The sequence below is a fragment of the Trypanosoma cruzi genome, genomic scaffold (genome assembly GCF_000209065.1).
Source record: "Trypanosoma cruzi strain CL Brener 1047053516725 genomic scaffold, whole genome shotgun sequence".
NCBI lineage: Eukaryota > Euglenozoa > Kinetoplastea > Trypanosomatida > Trypanosomatidae > Trypanosoma > Trypanosoma cruzi.
In genome coordinates this window covers 237123-249502 of record NW_001849575.1, presented here as the reverse complement: position 1 = coordinate 249502, position 12380 = coordinate 237123, and the positions used below count along the sequence as shown (strand labels likewise).

The following is a 12380-nucleotide window of genomic DNA, read 5'->3' as shown; positions in this document are numbered from 1 at the left end:
TGCCACGGGCACGGTATCCGAGCGGAAAATGACAAGCAGTAAAAAAAGCCTCGCAAAATGAAACCAATCCACACGTCCATATGCAAAGCGCCACTCAGGCTGGTGCAGCTGCAGGGTCCGTGGGCAAAAATGCGCCTTACCGAATCCCGCCAACTATGTCAGTCTCCCCTCCCACCAATGCCACGCATAATGCACGGTGTGCGTCCACAGGCATCCACTCCCGGTGCCCTAGCAACACTTCAGAAACGAACGCAACAGGAGTAATACAATGAGCATCACACTATGCCACCGCACCAGCAAGCACACCACAGGACAGCAACACGCCACGCAGCAATGTTTTGCTATTTCACACAATTCATTTACCACACAATCCAAAACACACATAACGGGAGAAGCGAAGTATCATTACAAAATGCCAAAGCAAATAAATAAAAATAAAAAAGTCAAAACCACACAAATCCCTTGCACACGCACCCAAAGTATTCTCCAGAAAAAGTCAAACAAATTGTTATCCCAAAACCATTAAAACACGCGTTGTGCTGCCACATTAGCAACCAACGCAAAAGGGAAAGAGTGTATACAGCATATCCCTGGTAAAAAGTATACAGACAAGCAGAGCATATAAATTTATATACTGATAGGAAATGCCAATTGATATAGGGTTTTCTCTCTTGCAACCACTGCTGAGTGCGGGCCACGCAGGACGCAACCGCAGTCGCCTCGTCGTGCAGCGGCATCCATGCAGCCACCCAATAGAGTGTTGACACGGCGGCGGCAGCGGCAAGAAGAAGAAGCAGTGGAAAGGGAAAAGCAGCAGCAGCAGTGTTATTGCCGTGGATCGAAGGCGAGGCGTACTTCATGTCTTCCTCCCAACCCCCGCGCCCCACCGCCGCATCATCCTCCCTCTGCGGAGGGTCCACGGCGCCATGCGCGTCATCAGCGGCATCAGGGATCCTGAGTCCCGTGGCTGCGGCGCCGCCACCGGCCTTGTTGCTCACGGCCTCATCTCCTGTTGGATTATCCCACAACAGACGTCACACCATCGGCGGCCACATCGTCGCTGTCCGGAACATCGCTCTTCTTCTCCGCCTCCTGCGGCGCACCCGCGGTGTCGCTGGGCAAGATCACACCGTTGCCGTCGTGGCATCTGGGGCGACTTCCTTCTCCTCTGTCAACGCATGATTCTGGGAGCAGCCGTGTCTACGTCCCTTGATGGTGTGCCGCGGCCGGTCCCAATGCTCTCCGCAACGGGGACAGATGCTCCTGGCAATCCTTGTTCAGTATATGCCGGTGAAACCGTCCTGCTCCACATGCTCTCTCCTCGCCGTCCCACGAAACCACTGGAAGTGGGCTACCGCTGTTGGCAGATATCGTGCACACCTGCGCGTGGTCACGGCAAATAACGTTTCCCCCATCGTAGGGTCGAGCGGCCCACGCAATCGTCGCTCCGTCCGTGCATGGGACCAACGGACGTTACCCTTTTCAGTCACTTCCGAATGCACCTGCATGCCGAGGCACCTCAATGCCGCATGCGCTGCAGCACTGAGATGTGTCTCCTCCGGGTTCCTCGCATCCGTCGTGTTGGTGGAAGCGTGTCCAGAAACCACGAAGAGGGCTCATCCCCGGGCATCGCAGACAAATATTCTCCCCTCCAAATAACAGCCTCAATATCCCTCACATCCAGTGCGGGATCAGTGATGGGGCAACTGTCCATCGGGCGTTTGGCTGAGCTTCATGGATACTCCCCAAATACCAACCGCGGGAATACCGGTCCGACGCGCAGCGTTTGACAGGGAAACCCACGTCGCAGAGCATGTAGCAATATTCACTCATGTTCGGTGCGGAGCGCTTCCTCTGCAGCAGCAGCAGCCTACATCCCGACTTGCTGCAGCAACGAGTCGGTTCCGCCATCTACCAGTTCACCCTCAAGCAGACCAGGTAAGCCGATTCGGCCAGCGTCAGCTCCGTGTAGTAGTCGGCACCCCCAATCGGTGCCATACGCTCATCCCTAGCGTGGCGCTGCGATAAGTGCGACTCCAGCGTCCTCCAGTCCCCATCGTCATCCTGCAGCTTCACGCCATCAATGTCGTCGCAGTCTTGGTGCTCCCTTGCAGACATCGCGGCATTCGTCGAGTCCACCACCACCGACAGCGCTCTGCCACGCACACCGACAACATTCCTCACCATGCTGCGGCTGGCCATGTGCGGGTAGGTGAACCCGAGAGAATGGGCCAACAAGTGCGCGGCGATGCGGGTGGCGATGCGTCAGTGAAATAAAACTAACAGGCAAAGTTCATGGCGTCAGCGACGGGACGGCCATCCTCCAGCGTGACGCACGGCAGTGCCCACACACCAACAAGCGCAGCAACCACGCACTTTGTCATTTCGGAATTGGCAACACCAGTGGAACAATGCCCATCAGTCACCGTGAACCGACTGCAAACGCTGCCCGTGGCAAATTGGGGCACAGTCAGCGGACCCTCCAGTGGCCGGACGAGCAGACGATTCGCATGCAGTTACACAGCAGCGGGGACAGTCTCCTCGGCAACGATATTACCGTACACAGAGGATAGAACACCATCCTCACAGTGGCGATTGTCATTCAATGAATTCATTGCGTGAGACCAGGAGAAGACGCAGTGCCTCCTGCTGTCACACGGGTCTGTTGTTGATGCCTTGATGCCTATGGGCACCCATGGGCCCTTCCAGACACCGCTGCACACCTGCAACGCGTCCAGCGCCCTGAGATGCATTCTCCCCACCGTCGGAGCAGAACACATCGTCACGAAATAATGAATACTTCGGGGTGAAAGCAAGACATCCGCTAGCAAACCACATCGCACAGATCATCAATAGCAGCACCAGTAGCGATGCAGACCGTGGGGGTTAACGTGGATCAACTGACACACACCATAAGTCAAAGACAATCTTAATGGCTTTACAAGAATACAAGTGGCTAGCAATTCCTCAACAAAAACAAAAACAATAGAAAAATAAATAAAAAAATTCAAGTGTCCGCAGTCAAAGCAAGCCAATAATCCACAAAAAAAAGGTAATGGGTGCACTCAACCACAACACAATTAAAACAAAAAGTGAAAAAAAACAAAAAGCCGAGGAGTGGGACGACCAGCGCACACACTCTCATTGCTCCCGTAAAGCAAAACACACACACAGGGAGAGAGAGAGAGGTCGCCCACTCAATGCAATAAAAACAAAACAGAAACAGTTACGGTGCTCCGCCCATGCAGCCAGGCAGGACGGCAGCGGTGCGTGTCGTGCAAAAGAGAGCACCAACGGGCCTGCATGGGTGTGCATGCATATATACAATGGGCACATTATGTGTGTGCCTCGTGGGATGAGGTGAGGGCGAGAGTCCATGCAAGGGGACACACACACAGAGAGGGAGTGAAGGACGAGTGTGTGTGCGGGCGGTGCACGGCTCTCTCTCCCTCACTCTTACGCGGCCACCACCGCAGCAGCAGCCGCAACAAGAAGAAGAAGAAGCAAAACAGGGAAGGTGATGTGGGTGACCGCGGTGCTGCCGTCACTGTCTTGTGCATTTTCGGTTTTATTTGCAAAAACGGCATTTTTATTCTTCTTGGATTCTTGTTCATTGTCTGCGGGATGCTCATGAGGCGGTTGCTGTTTTTGTTGCCGTGGTTGTTCTTGCGGTGGTGACGGCTGTTGCATTGATTGTGGCGGTTGTGGTAGTGCGCTCTGTTCCTGTTGTGCCACTGGTACTTGCAGTTGTGGCTGATTTTCTAGTTTTTTTTCTTCATTTCTTCGTTGTCGCAATTCCACTTCTTCTTCTTCTATTCTTTTTCCCGGATCATCGGTTTCTGGGGGTTCTTCTTCTGGTGAAGGCGATTTAAATTCATCCCCCCTTCCAGAACTCAAAAGACCTTCGTCATTCTCCACAGCACCTCCACCTGTTCCTCCCAAAGGTTTTTCTGAAGGTCCGCCTTGTGATACATCTTTTGTTGTTTCTGGATTTAAACCTAAGTCTCCGTGTCCCAGCGCCGCAGGTTCTGCTTTTTCCGTTTCATCTTCACCAAGATTCCCAGGAGCATCGTTTGCACCAACAGGATCCTTCGCGATCTCCTCGCCACATCTACCACCGCCGGCACTACACCACAGCACGCAGAGGGCACACACCAGCAGCACACGGCCAGTCATCATCATCGCCATCACTCCTGTCACTTGCGTGTGGCCCTCAGCACAAACTAACTCCCCGTCAACGCAGAGTGAAAGGAAAAAGAAAAGACACCGCACAGTAAAAAACATCAGCAACAGCAGCACGCATTTCATGAGAAATATTAAGCCAATAAAAGTCAGAAAACGCACAACGCTCTGTAATAATTTAACAAGAAAAACACAAAAACAAGGAGAAACAAAACAAAAGTAAAAAAAAAAAAAAACAGTAAAAACACAAAAACAAAAACAAAAAATTGCACCCAAATGGCTCCAGTGTGCATGCACTCACACACAAAAATGCGTCCACACAAACAGTTGTGAGCGTGTCCGGGATGCGTTCAACGTGACGGATACAGGAAGCAGCAACACGGAGCACACAGCAGGGCAGCGGAAGCAAGTGAAGCAAAACACAATCATTATTTTCTCTTATTTATTTACATCGGAACACAGTAGACGCATAAAAATCCCCGCGGTTGAGTGCTGGCACGCACAGCCCGCATACACCTCTTCAGCCCACAGTGGTGTACGCCAGCGCGGATACGGCGAGCAGCAGCGGGGCACACACCCACGCAGAGCTGCTGAGGCTGCCGTCGATTTCGCGGAGAAGAGACGGTGCGCGGGTGGTCGTCGTGGTTGGCGCCTCTGTAGTCGTAGTACTTGTTGCCTGTGTTGTAGTTGTGGTCGTCGTCGTGGTTGGTGCCTTTGTGGTGGTCGTGGTGGTCGTTGTTGGTGCGGCGGCCTTCTTTTGTTCATTTGCCGTAACGGTATTCGTATGTTCTTTCCGTTCATTAGAGTTCCCATCATCTAGATCCTGTGTATTATTGGAAGTATTTTGTGACTGGGGCGTTTTGGTTATTGTAGCCGTTGCATGTGACTTTTCCGTCCCTCTCACTTCACTGTGTGTCTCTGGCCGAGGAAGAGAAGTTGTACTTAGCGATTCCGTCACAAGACCTTTTCCGTCTGGCTTAGAATTTGTCGAAACGGAATCTTTTCCAGATTTGCCAGCTGTATCTTCACTTGTTGTCATGCACACGGACGGGCAGCAGCACAGGGCGAGCACCAACAGGGCGCACAGCAGACGGCACGTCATCATCGTTAGTGTGGTCGTTCAGTGGTGTGGAGCTGATCTGCACAGTGAGGGACATGGAGAGCAACAGGGGAGACGAGAGGTGCGGCAGACACACACAGAGGGCAAACCACATGAGGAGAGGGCAGCAGCCAGGCATGCACCGTACGCCGCACACCACGCACGACACACACTCCAATCCACGGCAACAGGCACACACAAACACACACACACACACCTGCACTCCGTAATAATTATATTGTACAATTGTTGTGGTCAGTGCATGCGGTCACACACAAAAGGAGTGAGAAAAGAGGAGACCACTACGGATAGACATCAGACTGTAGACTACCAGAGGGACGAAAAAAGGCAAGAGGGCCGCGCCGCGTCGGCAATCGGTGCGTCACTTGCCTGCAGACCAGGCGTCGTGCGCGATTGGTGTCGCTCATTTTGACACATTCGCCCTCGTAGCCTCAGAGGGTGGAACATGCAACGCCAACCCAAACACGGCTGTCAACACGCCATTGCCACAATCGTGAAGAGCCGGCTGGCACCACACACGGCAAGAGGGACACGCCAAGACACGCCATGCACCAAAGGGGCGCATCAAGTCCGCAAACAGTGCGCACCGCTCCAACACCGCAGGGCCCTCCCGCACGCACGCAACATCCTCCTCCTTCCTTATGTTCGGCTCATTGCCGCCACATCCGACACCTGCACCTCACAATACCAGAGGGAAACACAAAACAGCTGAAGCAGCGACAACAACAAAACTGCCACCTTGTTGCGCTGAGGCCACCGCACGAAAGAGTGCGCCGACGACGGGAGTCCATCGCGCAGGAGACGGAAATGAGCCCAACAAGACACCCAAGAGCCACACGTTCGCAGTCTTGTCGGGGCTGCCCCAACGCAACCACAACAAATAGTGCCGCAACCACGGAGCCATGCACCCTGACCCACAGCGTGTTTTCACAATCAGAAGAGCAGGGACAGAAGGAAGTAAGACACACTACCCACAGTGCAGCAGAGCACCCGAGAAACACACACAGCCAATCAAAAAAGGATGCAAAAAATTGGGAAGGCAGAAAAATAAAAAGGGCGCATGCAGATTAAAAGCCGAAGCACAGAAATTATTTGGGGTCCACATTCTCGCAATGACGCACACACAAAAAAGCAAAGTCACAAAAACAAGCAAAAGTGTAAAAGATAAAGCCGCATGCACCAATTACGGAGGCAGAGGCAGTCGTCCCTGTCCTTCAGAGAAACAGCTACTAGCACGACCCCGCATCCATTGGAGCACATTTCCTTTACTTTTTACTCATGATTAGAGTATGGTGATTTCCCCTCGTCCCAATCGCATCAAAAAACGCGTGTATACATGTGGTGCTGGGAAATGTCTTTTCTCTCCATGTTACTTCGTTCACACACAGTTTTCACGGAAGTTAGACCCTCCAAGCAATAAAACAAAAACACCTTTTCCCAGAATAACAAACAAGGCAATAAAAGACCGGTCATTTTGCCCATCACCCGCAAGCAAAGAAGGACATGGGGAATGCAGTGAGTGTATTATAGTGTTATTGCTACGGCTTTGCACATCTTGAGTGCGGGGCCAATGTGCCAAGTAAATACCGTCGCCCTGCCGCAGTTTGATTGCGCCCAGCCGCCGCGGCTGCTCAAAGAGGCACCACCACTACCGCCGCAGCGACCACGACAAGAAGCACAAAGGGAATGAGGCCAGCAGTAGCAGCAGCCACACAACAATCACTGTCGGCCTGCTGTACCAACGCATCGGGTATCGCCCGAAAATCGTCGCTGCTGACGGACGGAATCGGAGTGGCAGGCACGGAGGCACTGGGAATCACCGCTGGGCAATCCGCCCGCGGGTCGCCCTCCGCTCGTGCAACGTCCTCGCCGGGTGATGGCGCAAAAAAAAAAGGCGTCGGGGCCAGAGGCTCTGTTGGCTCCCTCGCTTCCACTGCCAGGTCTCCTCCCCCGCCGCTGAGTGTTGTCCTCACTTTCGGTCCGCACCCCCGGATCACCCCTCGGACCGGCATGAAGGCCACCACCAGCGACACCCGCTGCCGAAGCACCGGGAGGCTCCTTTTCAATGGAGGCACCAGACACCACAGGAGACAACTGTGGACGAGTATTCTCCGGAGAAGGCGACCCTGAAGCAACCGCAGACTCTTCTGCTTCCTCCTCTTGCTCGTCACCCTGTCCACCCACCAACGCACTCGGAATGACAAGACTGCTGCCGTTCGCGGCAATGGTGCACACCTCGCCGTAAGTGGGGCACTTGATCTTCCCACCTTTCCTAAAATCTTTCAACGTCACTGGGATGTCAGTGTCCTCAGTGCAAGGCTGAAACCCACTGCTGCCGAGGTGCCTCACCTTCACTGTGCCCTCCTCACACGACACCTGCGCGCACACTCCCTTGACGCTTTTATGGCCATCACCGTCCTTCGTCTCCAGTAATTCCGCGTCCAGGCACCACGAGCCGCCGCCAGTCAGCGACCAAGGGAGATAATCCACATTTTCGTCCGAGCACGTCCTGTACGTTGTCCCAGACGATATTTCTTGAAATTCGGAAGATACGACAGGGCAGACGTCCTTATCCACCAGACTCCCCCTGTCCTCAACGATGCTTGCGGTGCACTTCCCAACGTGACGGCGGTCGGAGGTGCAGCGAAGCGTCTCTGTGTCTTTAGCATCGCAAAACATGTGGGGATACTTGGCGGCAAGATTATCGGTTGTATTGCACTTCTTCTCTAGGAAGTCGCAGCCACTGCGGTGGCCCCAGCTCATCGGCTCCGCCATCCTCCAATTCACGCGGTAGTATCCCATATCCGCAAAAACCGCCATCGTCAGAGCCGTGTAGTAGCCGACACCAACTGTGGGGGCTATCAGCTCGTCCCGCGCGTGGCGTCCCTTCCAGTGAGGGATTTCTTTTTCTCGAGGGCCATCTTCGTCCTCCAGCACCATGCCCTCGAGAGACTTACAACCAAAGTGCGCTTTCGTCTTCTCCTGAACGTGCTTCCCTGCCACCATCCTGCGGTGCGTCCCACGCACACTTCTCTCTCGCTTCTTCACCAGGTTCTTTTCTCTCATGCTCTCCTGGCTGAACCAAAGTGCATGCGCAATTTCGTGTGCGGCAACGCGAACACTCCACGCCGTGTCAGTCAAGTACTTCGGATCAAAGTTCATGGCGCCAATGTAGGGGCAAAAATCCGTCAATGTGTTGCACGTGGCCGCCCACACAGCCCTGCTATCCGTGCCTGATGGCCTAGCAGCAGCGTAGATGATAAAATCTGCATTCGGCACGCAGTCACTCTTGTGCCTGGTAGGAACCGTAAAGTGGCTGCACGGTCCATTCTTAGCCCTCGGTAGAGTTATCGTCCCACCAGTGGGTTTCACAATTAGTCGCTCAGTGTGCAGTTTGACGGCACCGGGAAGAATCCTTCAAGTGTACAATTGTGTCTTTGCCTCCGTCAGGAAATGCTCTGCTTTGCATGACACCCTGTGCCCCAATGCGTTGTAGCACTCATCCTCTCCCTCTTCGCAGTACTTCTTCCTCTTGTTCGTGCCTCTCTCCAGATCCTCCGTGGACACCGCAATGCGGATCGGCTCCCAGCCACTGTCGTCATCCTGTGTGGCGACGGTGTACGTCTGCATGGCGCCTTGTCCCTTGCGCGGCACCTCACGCACCACCGCAGTCGACAGCGGGCCGTTCCTCCTCTTCAGCACGTCAAACCCACAGCGGTATTGTGTGGCGGGTGCAACGGCAATACACCCACTGGCGCAGCACATCAGCAGCAACACCGCGAGTGGGAAAAGCGGCGTGGCGTGGCGTGGCGTGGCTGGCGCATGACTTGAGTAAATTGCATTTCTTGGTTTCGTGTGAGTAGCAGCAGTGGCGCAGCCTGGATGCGGGAGGAGAGAAACAAAGAAAAAAGAAGAGTAAGAAAAACAAAATGGCTTTGGGCCAGTAATGCGTCAGAATGCGGCCCACGCAGCGAAGTAACAGGAGAACACAGAGGCGGCCATACACACAGCGTGCGCAACGACTCCAACAAATGGACAATCCGTCAATCCGTTGTCGAGAGAACGTCCATCACCGTCGCACAGAGTCCTCACCAGCCGCAACGCTCCCCCCACGCGGAGTGTTTGGTCTGCTCTCCTCGTGGTGTCGCAATATTTGTCTGATCGACCACTCAACATCCGCCAACGGCACAGCAACAGTCCCAGATGCAGGAGCATCGCACAGCGCGCTCTCCCAGCAGATCATACCCTGTTGCATAACCGCACGGCAACCCCAATTGTGATGCGCGGCCCTGAGGCGGAGATGCAAAGAGTCATGCGGAAGAACCTTATTCCAATGCTCTCCTTTCGGGGAACTCGACAACAAGCGTGCCGGCGGTGCGATCATTATGACCGTTCCATCCGCACTGCCACTGGCCAAGGAAGTTACTGTGAGCTCACTGCGTAGAGGTCACCGTGTCCGCCGCTGCTCTCTTTCCACCCCACAACCACGCCGGCACTTCCAACAGAGCGGATCGGAGCGTCGACAACGGCAGCCACAGGCGCCAACACGCCGAGTCCAATGGTGCCCGCTGCGACATTCCAAAGCGCGCCGAGAGCTCCTCTAGCAGTGCAGGGGCTGCTCACGTGTGTGCACGGCATGGCGTGTGTGTGCATGTGCTTGTGCTTGTGTGTTTGTCAGCGCCTATGTCATCGCCTATGCATGCAGAGCAGCTGTGCGGCACAAGAGAGTCCAAATAAAGCAACGGCAGAGAGAAGCAGATATTACACACAAATTACTCATATCATCACACACACACACACACGCAGCCCGTGGAATGGATGTGCTCAACCAAAAAACAATGAAAAACAAAACAAAGCCGAAGCGTGGGACGACCAGCGCACACACTCTCATTGCTCCCGTAAAGCAAAACACACACACAGGGAGAGAGAGAGAGGTCGCCCACTCAATGCAATGGAAACAAAACAGAAACAGTTACGGTGCTCCGCCCATGCAGCCAGGCAGGACGGCAGCGGTGCGTGTCGTGCAAAAGAGAGCACCAACGGGCCTGCATGGGTGTGCATGCATATATACAATGGGCACATTATGTGCGTGCTTCGTGGGATGAGGTGAGGGCGAGAGTCCATGCAAGGGGACACACACAGAGAGAGAGAGAGAGAAGGACGAGTGTGTGTGTGCGGGTGGTGCATGGCTCTCTCTCCCTCACTCTCACGCGGCCACCACCGCAGCAGCAGCCGCACACGCAACAAGAAGAAGAAGCAAAAGAGGGGAGAAGGTATGAGAGACCGCGGTGCTGCCGGCGCTGTCTGCTATGGTCTCTGTATTGCTCGTTTTATTGGTGGCGTTCTCTGGTACTGTTGTGTATCTCTCATCCTTATCTGCCTCAGTGTCCCTGTTTCCTGAGGCGGTTTCAAATTCTGCGGTCTTACCGTTGTGTACCACGTCATCATTGACGTCGTCGTTATTAGTCCGTTCAAGGTCACTCGCATCACCAGAGGCTTGAGTGCTTCTTGTGCCAGCAATAGTCCTTTCAGCAGTAGGAGCTGCAGGGCTGCTGTCGTCGCCGTCATCATTTGTCGTGGCAATTATACCAGCGCTGGGTATTTCCTGTGTTTGCAATTCGGTGTTGCTGGCTGGCAGAGCAGCGGGGCCAATATCTCCCTCGGAATCATTTTATGTCACTGAGGCGGCAGAAGTTTTGGAAGTTTTAGCACCACTTTTCTCCACCGTGCTTGCAGCAATATCACTGCTGTCTGTAGAGGTAGATAATGGTGTTGTACTCTCTCGACCCAAATGCGATACACTCTCCGGTGAATGCAAGGAGGATGCTTCTTCTTCTTGCTTTGTTGAACCTTTCTTTTGGAGCGACCCGGTTTCTTGTGAGTAACCTCCGTCTTGTGGCTTTGAATTTTTTTCCGCTGTAATTGGTAGATGTGTTTCTTCTGACTGTAATGGGTTTGGTTCTGGTGATGTTGGCGGTGGTGGTTGTAGTGATTCTACTGAAGGAGGGGGAGGTGGTGGTGGCAGTTGGGGATTTCTCGTGTCTTCCTCATCTTCCGATTGGCCGACGGTTGGCTCTTGGCTCCCAGTTTGTTTGTGACGATCGACATCTGGACTGACATTCTGTTCTCCTGTTACTTGTGAATCCCCGCTTCCTTCCAACGCATTCGTCACTTCCAGTGAATCTGTATGTTCCTGTCCCTCTTCTGGATCTTGTCCCGCTTGCGACAACCGGTCTGAAGAAGATAATACCTTCAATGTGTCACCGCTGCCTTTGCCACTTTTTTCATCAGAAACATCAGCAGCGACCACGGCAAACTGTTGACGTCTCCAACGGCTACGGCCGCCCACAACGGCACGCACACCGTCCATCCCACGACGCACGCATTCCTCCACAGCAGAAATATTCGCACCGCCTCCTGTCCTCCTGCTGACCTCCACCGCGCATTCCCTCCGCAGCTGAGCGCGCCGTCCCGCGAACGAATACTTAACCGCACTGCCATCGGCACCACCAGCATCGTCGGCCGCAATTCCCGAAAGACCGCACCACAGCACGCAGAGGGCACACACCAGCAGCACACGGCCAGTCATCATCATCGCCATCACTCCTGTCACTTGCGTGTAGCCTTCAGCACAAACTAACTCCCCGTCAACGCAGAGCAAAAGCAAAAAGAGACAAGTCACACAGCCACGCACCGTCCCATCCAGCAATGAGAGTCACGCACAACAACACTTGGGTGGACGCCGCTCAACAACAATCAAAAAACAATCAAAAAAAAAAAAAAAAAGAAGTGCTCCTCGCCCTTGTCCCGTTCCTCACACCCCCACAGTTACCATTACCGTTATTCTCTCTACTCCGTTCCTCACAGTCTCCCCACGCTCACTTCAACACACGCCCCTCCAGCACAGGCCTCGGGATCGTCGGGCCCTCCAGCACACGCATTCCTTCATGCGCTCCCGCTGCGCCGCAACGTTTGCCACCTCCTCCCAGTCGAACAGCTCCGTGTCCTCCACTTCCCTCACAATCGCCGGCATGCCCCGGCCGCGCAACTCACACAGCGCGACAACGTCGTGTAGCTG

At 54.1% G+C, this 12380-nt stretch overlaps 3 protein-coding genes and 3 pseudogenes across 3 annotated transcripts, besides 9 other annotated features; all 6 read right to left on the bottom strand.

Annotated features, from left to right (window-relative positions):
- Positions 1 to 4168: a sequence feature (areas not merged during assembly with more than two copies in the genome that could not be assigned to a particular haplotype).
- Positions 1729 to 2850, bottom strand: Tc00.1047053503977.15 (annotated as a pseudogene).
- Positions 3457 to 4188, bottom strand: Tc00.1047053503977.30 (mucin-associated surface protein (MASP), putative; the record flags this gene model as incomplete). The annotated part of the gene is made up of 1 exon (XM_802068.1): positions 3457 to 4188. One exon carries the CDS (start codon positions 4186 to 4188, stop codon positions 3457 to 3459), a length of 732 nt encoding a protein of 243 aa, XP_807161.1.
- Positions 4169 to 4918: a sequence feature (heterozygous, non-Esmeraldo-like haplotype).
- Positions 4363 to 4447: a sequence feature (A-rich).
- Tc00.1047053503977.40 (mucin TcMUCII, putative) lies at positions 4703 to 5287 on the bottom strand (the record flags this gene model as incomplete). The annotated part of the gene is made up of 1 exon (XM_802069.1): positions 4703 to 5287. The coding sequence occupies one exon, from the start codon at positions 5285 to 5287 to the stop codon at positions 4703 to 4705; it is 585 nt and encodes a 194-aa protein (XP_807162.1).
- Positions 4815 to 4923: a microsatellite.
- Positions 4919 to 10953: a sequence feature (areas not merged during assembly with more than two copies in the genome that could not be assigned to a particular haplotype).
- Positions 5474 to 5498: a microsatellite.
- Tc00.1047053503977.50 lies at positions 7417 to 9126 on the bottom strand (annotated as a pseudogene).
- Positions 9096 to 9123: a microsatellite.
- On the bottom strand, positions 10509 to 11903 carry Tc00.1047053503977.70 (annotated as a pseudogene).
- Positions 10954 to 12380: a sequence feature (areas merged during assembly that could not be assigned to a particular haplotype. This can correspond to areas where the two haplotypes were merged or to regions with more than two copies in the genome that were merged during assembly.).
- Positions 11259 to 11328: a microsatellite.
- Positions 12184 to 12380, bottom strand: Tc00.1047053503977.79 (elongation factor 1-gamma (EF-1-gamma), putative; the record flags this gene model as incomplete). Its single annotated transcript, XM_802070.1, has 1 exon — positions 12184 to 12380. A coding segment is annotated over one exon (195 nt), but the record flags the coding sequence as incomplete, so codon positions are not given.